Source organism: Oncorhynchus clarkii, chromosome 26, assembly GCF_045791955.1.
Source record: "Oncorhynchus clarkii lewisi isolate Uvic-CL-2024 chromosome 26, UVic_Ocla_1.0, whole genome shotgun sequence".
In the NCBI taxonomy this organism is placed as follows: Eukaryota; Metazoa; Chordata; class Actinopteri; order Salmoniformes; family Salmonidae; genus Oncorhynchus; species Oncorhynchus clarkii.
The window spans coordinates 43,104,540-43,117,058 of NC_092172.1; the positions used below are offsets into that span (position 1 = coordinate 43,104,540).

Genomic DNA, 12,519 nt, shown 5'->3' on the forward strand with positions numbered 1-12,519 from the left:
ACAGACACAGGTACAGGGGTCAGGAGAAACTGTACAGACTGAGAGAGATGTGAAACAGACACAGGTACAGGGGTCAGGAGAAACTGTACAGACTGAGAGAGATGTCAAACAGACACAGATACAGGGGTCAGGAGAAACTGTACAGACTGAGAGAGATGTCAAACAGACACAGATATAGTGGTCAGGAGAAACTGTACAGACTGAGAGAGATGTCAAACAGACACAGATACAGGGGTCAGGAGAAACTGTACAGACTGAGAGAGATGTGAAACAGACACAGATACAGGGGTCAGGAGAAACTGTACAGACTGAGAGAGATGTGAAACAGACACAGGTACAGGGGTCAGGAGAAACTGTACAGACTGAGAGAGATGTCAAACAGACACAGATACAGGGGTCAGGAGAAACTGTACAGACTGAGAGAGATGTGAAACAGACACAGGTACAGGGGTCAGGAGAAACTGTACAGACTGAGAGAGATGTCAAACAGACACAGATATAGTGGTCAGGAGAAACTGTACAGACTGAGAGAGATGTCAAACAGACACAGATACAGGGGTCAGGAGAAACTGTGCAGACTGAGAGAGATGTGAAACAAGACACAGATACAGGGGTCAGGAGAAACTGTACAGACTGAGAGAGATGTGAAACAGACACAGGTACAGGGGTCAGGAGAAACTGTACAGACTGAGAGAGATGTGAAACAGACACAGATACAGGGGTCAGGAGAAACTGTACAGACTGAGAGAGATGTCAAACAGACACAGGTACAGGGGTCAGGAGAAACTGTACAGACTGAGAGAGATGTCAAACAGACACAGGTACAGGGGTCAGGAGAAACTGTACAGACTGAGAGAGATGTGAAACAGACACAGATACAGGGGTCAGGAGAAACTGTACAGACTGAGAGATGTGATGATGAGAAAGGAGGTGAAACAGATACAGATTAAGGGTTGGGGTTCTATTTACATTCAGTTCATTCAGAAAGTACAAGACATTGGAATTGGCTGAATTTGAAAATGGATTGACCTCAGACATGCACACAAACAACAACAAACTATGGTGAAGGAGGTGTGTCTACAGATAGACTGTATTAATGAGGGTGTGTCTACAGATACACTGTATTAATGGAGGTGTGTCTACAGATACACTGTATTCATGGAGGTGTGGTGGAGGAGGTGTGTCTACAGATACACTGTATTAATGGAGGTGTGGTGGAGGAGGTGTGTCTACAGATACACTGTATTAATGGAGATGTGGTGGAGGAGGTGTGTCTATAGATACACTCTATTAATGGAGGTGTAGTGGAGGAGGCGTGTCTACAGATACACTGTATTAATGGAGGTGTGGTGGAGGAGGTGTGTCTACAGATACACTGTATTAATGGAGGTGTAGTGGAGGAGGCGTGTCTACAGATACACTGTATTAATGAAGGTGTGGTGGAGGAGGTGTGTCTACAGATACACTGTATTAATGGAGGTGTGTCTACAGATACACTGTATTAATGGAGGTGTGGTGGAGGAGGTGTGTCTACAGATACACTGTATTAATGAAGGTGTGTCTATAGATACACTGTATTAATGAAGGTGTGTCTATAGATACACTGTATTAATGAAGGTGTGGTGGAGGAGGTGTGTCTACAGATACACTGTATTCATGGAGGTGTGTCTACAGATACACTGTATTCATGGAGGTGTGGTGGAGGAGGCGTGTCTACAGATACACTGTATTAATGAAGGTGTGGTGGAGGAGGTGTGTCTACAGATACACTGTATTAATGGAGGTGTGTCTATAGATACACTGTATTAATGGAGGTGTGTCTATAGATACACTGTATTAATGAAGGTGTGGTGGAGGAGGTGTGTCTACAGATACACTGTATTAATGAAGGTGTGGTGGAGGAGGTGTGTCTACAGATACACGGTATTAATGGAGGTGTAGTGGAGGAGGCGTGTCTACAGATACACTGCATTAATGAAGGTGTAGTGGAGGAGGTGTGTCTATAGATACACTGTATTAATGGAGGTGTGTCTACAGATACACTGTATTCATGGAGGTGTGTCTACAGATACACTGTATTAATGGAGGTGTGTCTATAGATACACTGTATTAATGAAGGTGTGGTGGAGGAGGTGTGTCCATAGATACACTGTATTAATGGAGGTGTGTCTACAGATACACTGTATTAATGGAGGTGTGGTGGAGGAGGTGTGTCTACAGATACACTGCATTAATGAAGGTGTAGTGGAGGAGGTGTGTCTATAGATACACTGTATTCATGGAGGTGTGGTGGAGGAGGTGTGTCTACAGATACACTGTATTAATGGAGGTGTGTCTACAGATATACTGTATTAATGGAGGTGTGTCTACAGATACACTGTATTAATGGAGGTGTGGTGGAGGAGGTGTGTCTACAGATACACTGTATTAATGGAGGTGTGTCTACAGATATACTGTATTAATGGAGGTGTGTCTACAGATACACTGTATTCATGGAGGTGTGGTGGAGGAGGTGTGTCTACAGATACACTGTATTAATGGAGATGTGGTGGAGGAGGTGTGTCTATAGATACACTCTATTAATGGAGGTGTAGTGGAGGAGGCGTGTCTACAGATACACTGTATTAATGGAGGTGTGGTGGAGGAGGTGTGTCTACAGATACACTGTATTAATGGAGGTGTGGTGGAGGAGGTGTGTCTACAGATACACTGTATTAATGAAGGTGTGGTGGAGGAGGCGTGTCTACAGATACACTGTATTAATGGAGGTGTGGTGGAGGAGGCATGTCTACAGATACACTGTATTAATGGAGGTGTGGTGGAGGAGGTGTGTCTACAGATACACTGTATTAATGGAGGTGTGGTGGAGGAGGTGTGTCTATAGATACACTGTATTAATGGAGGTGTGTCTACAGATACACTGTATTAATGAAGGTGTGTCTACAGATACACTGTATTAATGGAGGTGTGGTGGAGGTGTGTCTACAGATACACTGTATTAATGGAGGTGTGTCTACAGATACACTGTATTAATGGAGGTGTGTCTACAGATACACTGTATTAATGAAGGTGTGGTGCAGGAGGTGTGTCTACAGATACACTGTATTAATGGAGGTTTGTCTACAGATACACTGTATTAATGGAGGTGTGGTGGAGGTGTGTCTACAGATACACTGTATTAATGGAGGTGTGTTTACAGATACACTGTATTAATGGAGGTGTGGAGGAGGTGTGTCTACAGATACACTGTATTCATGGAGGTGTGGTGGAGGTGTGTCTACAGATACACTGTATTAATGGAGGTGTGTTTACAGATACACTGTATTAATGGAGGTGTGGAGGAGGTGTGTCTACAGATACACTGTATTCATGGAGGTGTGGTGGAGGTGTGTCTACAGATACACTGTATTAATGGAGGTGTGTCTACAGATACACTGTATTAATGGAGGTGTGTCTACAGATACACTGTATTAATGAAGGTGTGGTGGAGGAGGTGTGTCTACAGATACACTGTATTAATGAAGGCGTGTCTACAGATACACTGTATTAATGGAGGTGTGTCTACAGATACACTGTATTAATGGAGGTGTGTCTACAGATACACTGTATTAATGGAGGTGTGGTGGAGGAGGTGTGTCTACAGATACACTGTATTCATGGAGGTGTGTCTACAGATACACTGTATTAATGGAGGTGTGTCTATAGATACACTGTATTAATGAAGGTGTGGTGGAGGAGGTGTGTCTACAGATACACGGTATTAATGGAGGTGTAGTGGAGGAGGCGTGTCTACAGATACACTGCATTAATGAAGGTGTAGTGGAGGAGGTGTGTCTATAGATACACTGTATTAATGGAGGTGTGTCTACAGATACACTGTATTAATGGAGGTGTGGTGGAGGAGGTGTGTCTACAGATACACTGTATTAATGGAGGTGTGGTGGAGGAGGTGTGTCTACAGATACACTGTATTAATGAAGGTGTGTCTACAGATACACTGTTTTAATGGAGGTGTGGTGGAGGAGGTGTGTCTACAGATACACTGTATTAATGGAGGTGTGTCTACAGATATACTGTATTAATGAAGGTGTGTCTATAGATACACTGTATTAATGAAGGTGTGGTGGAGGAGGTGTGTCTACAGATACACTGTATTAATGGAGGTGTGGTGGAGGAGGTGTGTCTACAGATACACTGTATTCATGGAGGTGTGGTGGAGGAGGCGTGTCTATAGATATACTGTATTAATGGAGGTGTGTCTACAGATACACTGTATTAATGGAGGTGTGTCTACAGATACACTGTATTAATGGAGGTGTAGTGGAGGAGGCGTGTCTACAGATACACTGTATTAATGGAGGTGTGGTGGAGGAGGTGTGTCTACAGATACACTGTATTAATGGAGGTGTGGTGGAGGAGGCATGTCTACAGATACACTGTATTAATGGAGGTGTGGTGGAGGAGGTGTGTCTACAGATACACTGTATTAATGGAGGTGTGGTGGAGGAGGTGTGTCTATAGATACACTGTATTAATGGAGGTGTGTCTACAGATACACTGTATTAATGAAGGTGTGTCTACAGATACACTGTATTAATGGAGGTGTGGTGGAGGTGTGTCTACAGATACACTGTATTAATGGAGGTGTGTCTACAGATACACTGTATTAATGGAGGTGTGTCTATAGATACACTGTATTAATGGAGGTTTGTCTACAGATACACTGTATTAATGGAGGTGTGGTGGAGGTGTGTCTACAGATACACTGTATTAATGGAGGTGTGTTTACAGATACACTGTATTAATGGAGGTGTGGAGGAGGTGTGTCTACAGATACACTGTATTCATGGAGGTGTGGTGGAGGTGTGTCTACAGATACACTGTATTAATGGAGGTGTGTTTACAGATACACTGTATTAATGGAGGTGTGGAGGAGGTGTGTCTACAGATACACTGTATTCATGGAGGTGTGGTGGAGGTGTGTCTACAGATACACTGTATTAATGGAGGTGTGTCTACAGATACACTGTATTAATGGAGGTGTGTCTACAGATACACTGTATTAATGAAGGTGTGGTGGAGGAGGTGTGTCTACAGATACACTGTATTAATGAAGGCGTGTCTACAGATACACTGTATTAATGGAGGTGTGTCTACAGATACACTGTATTAATGGAGGTGTGTCTACAGATACACTGTATTAATGGAGGTGTGGTGGAGGAGGTGTGTCTACAGATACACTGTATTCATGGAGGTGTGTCTACAGATACACTGTATTAATGGAGGTGTGTCTATAGATACACTGTATTAATGAAGGTGTGGTGGAGGAGGTGTGTCTACAGATACACGGTATTAATGGAGGTGTAGTGGAGGAGGCGTGTCTACAGATACACTGCATTAATGAAGGTGTAGTGGAGGAGGTGTGTCTATAGATACACTGTATTAATGGAGGTGTGTCTACAGATACACTGTATTAATGGAGGTGTGGTGGAGGAGGTGTGTCTACAGATACACTGTATTAATGGAGGTGTGGTGGAGGAGGTGTGTCTACAGATACACTGTATTAATGAAGGTGTGTCTACAGATACACTGTATTAATGGAGGTGTGGTGGAGGAGGTGTGTCTACAGATACACTGTATTAATGGAGGTGTGTCTACAGATATACTGTATTAATGAAGGTGTGTCTATAGATACACTGTATTAATGAAGGTGTGGTGGAGGAGGTGTGTCTACAGATACACTGTATTAATGGAGGTGTGGTGGAGGAGGTGTGTCTACAGATACACTGTATTCATGGAGGTGTGGTGGAGGAGGCGTGTCTATAGATATACTGTATTAATGGAGGTGTGTCTACAGATACACTGTATTAATGGAGGTGTGTCTACAGATACACTGTATTAATGGAGGTGTAGTGGAGGAGGCGTGTCTATAGATATACTGTATTAATGGAGGTGTGTCTACAGATACACTGTATTCATGGAGGTGTGTCTACAGATACACTGTATTAATGGAGGTGTGTCTACAGATACACTGTATTAATGGAGGTGTGGTGGAGGAGGCGTTTCTACAGATACACTGTATTAATGGAGGTGTGTCTACAGATACACTGTATTAATGGAGGTGTGTCTACAGATACACTGTATTAATGGAGGTGTGGTGGAGGAGGCGTGTCTACAGATACACTGTATTAATGGAAGTGTGTCTACAGATACACTGTATTAATGGAGTTGTGGTGGAGGAGGTGTGTCTACAGATACACTGTATTAATGGAGGTGTGGTGGAGGAGGCGTGTCTACAGATACACTGTATTAATGGAGGTGTGTCTATAGATACACTGTATTAATGAAGGTGTGGTGGAGGAGGTGTGTCTACAGATACACTGTATTAATGAAGGTGTGGTGGAGGAGGTGTGTCTACAGATACACGGTATTAATGGAGGTGTAGTGGAGGAGGCGTGTCTACAGATACACTGCATTAATGAAGGTGTAGTGGAGGAGGTGTGTCTATAGATACACTGTATTAATGGAGGTGTGGTGGAGGAGGTGTGTCTACAGATACACTGTATTAATGGAGGTGTGTCTACAGATACATTGTATTAATGGAGGTGTGGTGGAGGAGGTGTGTCTACAGATACACGGTATTAATGGAGGTGTAGTGGAGGAGGCGTGTCTACAGATCACTGCATTAATGAAGGTGTAGTGGAGGAGGCGTGTCTACAGATACACTGTATTAATGGAGGTGTGGTGGAGGAGGTGTGTCTACAGATACACTGTATTAATGGAGGTGTGGTGGAGGAGTCGTGTCTACAGATACACTGTATTAATGGAGGCGTGTCTATAGATACACTGTATTAATGGAGGTGTGTCTACAGATACACTGTATTCATGGAGGTGTGGTGGAGGAGGTGTGTCTACAGATACACTGTATTAATGAAGGTGTGGTGGAGGAGGCGTGTCTATAGATACACTGTATTAATGAAGGTGTGGTGGAGGAGGTGTGTCTACAGATACACTGTATTAATGAAGGTGTGGTGGAGGAGGCATGTCTACACTGTATTAATGGAGGTGTGGTGGAGGAGGTGTATCTACACTGTATTAATGAAGGTGTAGTGGAGGAGGTGTAACACTGTAACATTGGGTTTACTTGATAGCTACCTACACAAATAGCTAGCTAGAACAAAGTGTTAATAAGTATTGTACACTGTATTCATGGAGGTGTAGTGGAGGAGGTGTATCTACACTGTATTAATGAAGGTGTGGTGGAGGAGGTGTATCTACACTGTATTAATGGAGGTGTAGTGGAGGAGGTGTATCTACACTGTATTAATGAAGGTGTTTTGGAGGAGGTGTATCTACACTGTATTAATGGAGGTGTGGTGGAGGAGGTGTATCTACACTGTATTAATGAAGGTGTAGTGGAGGAGGTGTATCTACACTGTATTAATGGAGGTGTAGTGGAGGAGGTGTATCTACACTGTATTAATGGAGGTGTAGTGGAGGAGGTGTATCTACACTGTATTAATGAAGGTGTGGTGGAGGAGGTGTATCTACACTGTATTAATGAAGGTGTGGTGGAGGAGGTGTATCTACACTGTATTAATGAAGGTGTAGTGGAGGAGGTGTATCTACACTGTATTCTGACCTCGACTTAATTCCCTCAGAATTCCACCACCTTTATGCGCCAGGAAACCATGAATAAGGTCTAGCGAACCTGTCAGTTCCAAGCGGAAAAATAACATACTTTTTTTCTCTTGATATAAATAGCACCATTCTCCACGCACTGTAATTTACAACCTGATCAGAGCTATTGATAAGAGCTATTGATAAGAGCTATTGATAAGAGCTATTGATAAGAGCTAGGTAAATGAGTAATCCGTTTGGACAAGGGGATTGTAAATAGAAATGACACTTAGCTTTAGATTTATTTGACCTAATAATCGCAAGACAAATGTGAAACCAGTCATAAGGCAACAAACTGAAGCATTTCAACCTATCAACTTTCCCACAATAAAGTTTATGAAAGGCTGTGTCATTATGCAGAATTTAAATGACCTTTTAAAATGACCTTTTAACTTGCGGGGATCGGCACTCTCGAATGTCTTAATTATATATAGGCTACCCCGACTTTCTCTATCTCCTATTTCTATCACGTTAAATAATAGCCATTATCAGTATCGACAGTCTGTAGGCGTAATAAACACACTAAAATTAAACTGTTAGTTCCTTCATTTGGTATGTAGCCGAAATTACCATTCCATTGAATTCCATTGTTTCGTTAACCTTCATTTGCCTCTATGAACGCCGTCGTGGCTTTGTGGTTGTTGCTGAGGATCATTAGTGACGGAGGATGACGGACCCGTAGGACCCGTAGGCGTTACCCGCAAGGTGGGAGACCCACGAGGTGTGGGTGCACACGCTCCTGTCATCGATGTCTATATTTTATTTTGTATAATAAATCATTTTGAGAGTAACCCTCCAACAAGTCATTCATTAACCTTTTTAATGTCCATATGTACTAGAGAGCTAAGTGTTTGTTTGTTTATTGGGCTTCAGGAATGTGACTGAAAAGGTGAAAATTAAAAAATTAACTGATTGAAAGTATAAGGGGATATCGGTGAATATATGTCGTGGTCAAGACTACGACGGCGCCAGTGTTAATGAGCGGAGTTTACTCAGGTGTTCAACAGCGCATATCAGACCCAGAGCTTAATGCTTCATATGTAGTTCTTAATGAGTTTCAATTTAGAAAACAGATCTCTCCGCAGAAGCAACAAATACAGGGAAGGTAAACAAAAACCTGCTTGATTGCCATAGCAACATCAGGGAACATGGGCAGAACGGAGTTGTTCTTCAAATACAGTAGTTATCTTCTATTCTGTACCATCTTTAATTAATTGAGCCTCGCATTCTCCTTAATTCCCGCTCCCAACACGTTACGGAAATAGATGAAGTCTATAGGAAGCTCTTGGGACAGGTCGTCTGGGTACTGGAAAGCCCATACATTTGCAGATGCGAACAGACCATCATCTTTAGCAGACAGTTTTGTTCATAGACAGTTTCGTTCATCATTTAGTTAACAGTTTCGTTCATAGGCTACTGGCGAACCGGAGTTTGAGTTGTGTGGTTACAATATCAACGGTCCCTTATCTCAGGTATATCTTGGCATCCATCATCCAACAATTCGTTTTAATTATGTGCAGCGCAATGGACATATAATTCCAGATGTCTCAGGAATGTCTGGGTTTGCAATACTCAGCATAGAAAACAGTTGGGTCGGCAATTTGGGCCGACAGGCCGTGGTGGATTAAATTGGATTTTAATTCAATTGAATTTAGCCCATTTGTTAAGGCTATTAGCCAGACAAAACCCGTGGAGTTCAACCATAAAAAGTGTCTGAAAGTACAGTATCCTCAAGCAGACTACTTCCCCCCTTATTGTTAGGCTATTTGAGATGTTACTTTGATAAGACGTTAATAAATACTGTCTATAGCTATAGATAGTACACTGCATAATGAAACAATCCCTAGTAAACTAGTGTTTTGAGGGTGACTGACTGTATTTTTTGTCATTAATTGACTGGTTCTACGCACAACAACGTTCTATTCAAGATGGGAGAGAGCGCGAGGACGGCTCATGTCATGTAGGTTCAGGTAGCCTATACAGGACAGTTGTATATCCTATGAAAAAAAAAAAACATATATATATATATATATAGCTGATAGCTGATCAGTATGCTGCTGCAACAAACATTTATTTTAGAATCTGCAATATTTCAATTCCGAACTTTATTGACTTAATAAGTAATTACATTATTGCCACTGTGTAGTGGTGTAAAGTACTTAAGTCGTGTTTTGGGGAATCTGTACTTTACTTTAATATTTTTTCTATTTTTTTACTACTTTTGCTTTTACTTCACTACAATCCTAAAAAAAATGCTGTACTTTTTACTCCATACATTTTCCCTGACACCCAAAAGTACGAGTTACAATTTGAGTGCTTAGCAGGACAGGAAAACGGTAAAATTCACACACTCATCAAGAGAACGTCCCTGGTCGTCCCTACTGCCTCTGATCTGGTTGATTCACTAAATATAAATGCTTCCTTTGTAAATGATGTCTGAGTGTTGGAGTGTGACCCTGACTGCCAAAAAATATATTTAAAAAATAAAATTGTGACGTCTGGTTTGCTAAATATCAGGAATTCGATGTATAGCAGTGACTTTTACTTTATACTTTTACTCAACTATGACAATGCAGTACTTTTCCCACCTCTGTACTTAAGTACATTTCAAATCTGATACTTTTAGACTTTTAGTCAAGTAGTATTTTACTAGGTTACTTTCACTTTTATTTGAGTAATTTTGTATTGAAGTATCTTTACTGTTACTCAAGTATGACAATTTGAGTACTTGTTCCACCTCTGTTACCGGGCAACAGTCTAAAAATGTCAGCACTGGGACACCCTGTAGAGCTTCGTGAACTGTTAGGCTTTAAGAGAAAATGACGAACAAATAGGTCTACCAATAAACATTTACCCATTAGCTAAAACGAAGCTAAGCCTTGGCACCACACAAGTCCTGTAATCGATTCGATTAGGCTGCGCAGCCGCATAGACATGTCGTCATTTCAGCACCATGGACAGCGATCAGCAGTCTACACCTTGCGGATGGAGGAGAGAAGCAGCGTTATGCCAGTGCATGTAGTCTATTTAAATCGTTATGGAACGACCAAGACGTAACAGTTTGAGCCCGACACACATGGGGCGATAGTTGGCTGTGCAATCACACAGTTCCATGATTAGTGCAGGCAATAGACGACGGCATAGCCTACTATTGTACACTATTCACTATTCTCCCTATTCTAATTGTATATACACGAAGCGTACAAAATTACCATGGGTTAAATAACTATTTAAGGGGATGGCTTAAGATAAATGTACTGAAAACCCTTATCGAATTAAAACTCCACGAGAAAATATGTTGACCAGCAAGTTGTGAGGCTTTTCAGTTGTTGAATTTAGGTCTACGTTTATTTATTTAGCAAGCGCAAGGGAGCCACACCTGCAAAACCCCGTTAATTACGCACCTTCATAAGGTAGGTCTGAACATCAGCTACGGAGAAGCGAGAAGGAAAGGCGTGATGCGGCGGTTGACTCATAACCGCGTAACCCGCAGTCTCCGCGTTATCCGCGGCGCGGGTGGGTTTAGGGTTATGGGAATATTGTGTGGATGAAGGCCGGGTGGGTGGCGAGCGGGTTGAATAAAGAGAAAACAAAACCTTTTTAAAAAATCCATACATGTAGAATTATTGTGTAATTTATATCTATAGGCTACATTGAGGTTTTTCGTTCATTATTTTAGGCTAACAGGCATTATCAGTAGCCTATTTAAGCCTAAACTTCAGCGCGCACCAAATAGCCTACATATCTTATTGCCAAATGCTTATGGGACGGGAATAAAAAGTTAATGTAGATCCACAGAGGCTAAAAGAACAATGTCGGAGTTTAATTAAATAAGTGAAAAGCTGCGGAATGCAGAGTTAAAAATAAAGAGTAGGGAGGCCCAGAGAAGAAGTCTAATGTTATAGAAGAGAGGACCAGAACAGTAGTCTAATGTTATAGAAGAGAGGACCAGAACAGTAGTCTAATGTTATAGAAGAGAGGACCAGAACAGTAGTCTAATGTTATAGTAGAGAGGACCAGAACAGTAGTCTAATGTTATAGAAGAGAGGACCAGAACAGTAGTCTAATGTTATAGAAGAGAGGACCAGAACAGTAGTCTGATGTTATAGAAGAGAGGACCAGAACAGTAGTCTACTGTTATAGAAGAGAGGACCAGAACAGTAGTCTACTGTTATAGAAGAGAGGACCAGAACAGTAGTCTAATGTTATAGAAGAAAGGACCAGAACAGTAGTCTAATGTTATAGAAGAGAGGACCAGAACAGTAGTCTAATGTTATAGAAGAGAGGACCAGAACAGTAGTCTAATGTTATAGAAGAGAGGACCAGAACAGTAGTCTAATGTTATAGAAGAGAGGACCAGAACAGTAGTCTAATGTTATAGAAGAGAGGACCAGAGAAGTGGTCCAATGTTATAGAAGAGAGGACCAGAACAGTAGTCTAATGGTATAGAAGAGAGGACCAGAACAGTAGTCTAATGTTATAGAAGAGAGGACCAGAACAGTAGTCTAATGTTATAGAAGAGAGGACCAGAGAAGTAGTCTAATGTTATAGAAGAGAGGACCAGAACAGTAGTCTAATGTTATAGAAGAGAGGACCAGAACAGTAGTCTAATGTTATAGAAGAGAGGACCAGAACAGTAGTCTAATGTTATAGAAGAGAGGACCAGAACAGTAGTCTAATGTTATAGAGAGGACCAGAACAGTAGTCTAATGTTATAGAAGAGAGGACCAGAACAGTAGTCTAATGTTATAGAAGAGAGGACCAGAACAGTAGTCTAATGTTATAGAAGAGAGGACCAGAACAGTAGTCTAATGTTATAGAAGAGAGGACCAGAACAGT

General features: G+C 41.7%; 2 protein-coding genes across 2 annotated transcripts in view; one reads left to right on the forward strand and one right to left on the reverse strand.

Annotated features, from left to right (window-relative positions):
* The window catches only part of LOC139384628 (cadherin-related family member 5-like), a 33,076-nt gene extending 24,650 nt beyond the window's left edge, over nt 1-8,426 (reverse strand). The window contains exon 1 of the mRNA XM_071129444.1: nt 8,357-8,426. Within this exon, the coding sequence (XP_070985545.1) occupies nt 8,357-8,426 (70 nt within the window). The remainder of the gene's footprint in view (nt 1-8,356) is intronic.
* Nucleotides 8,427-11,138: 2,712 nt separating this feature from the next.
* LOC139384629 (solute carrier organic anion transporter family member 3A1-like) overlaps nt 11,139-12,519 on the forward strand; it is a 20,562-nt gene continuing 19,181 nt past the window's right edge. The window contains exon 1 of the mRNA XM_071129445.1: nt 11,139-11,196. Coding sequence (XP_070985546.1) covers nt 11,139-11,196 — 58 coding nt within the window. The remainder of the gene's footprint in view (nt 11,197-12,519) is intronic.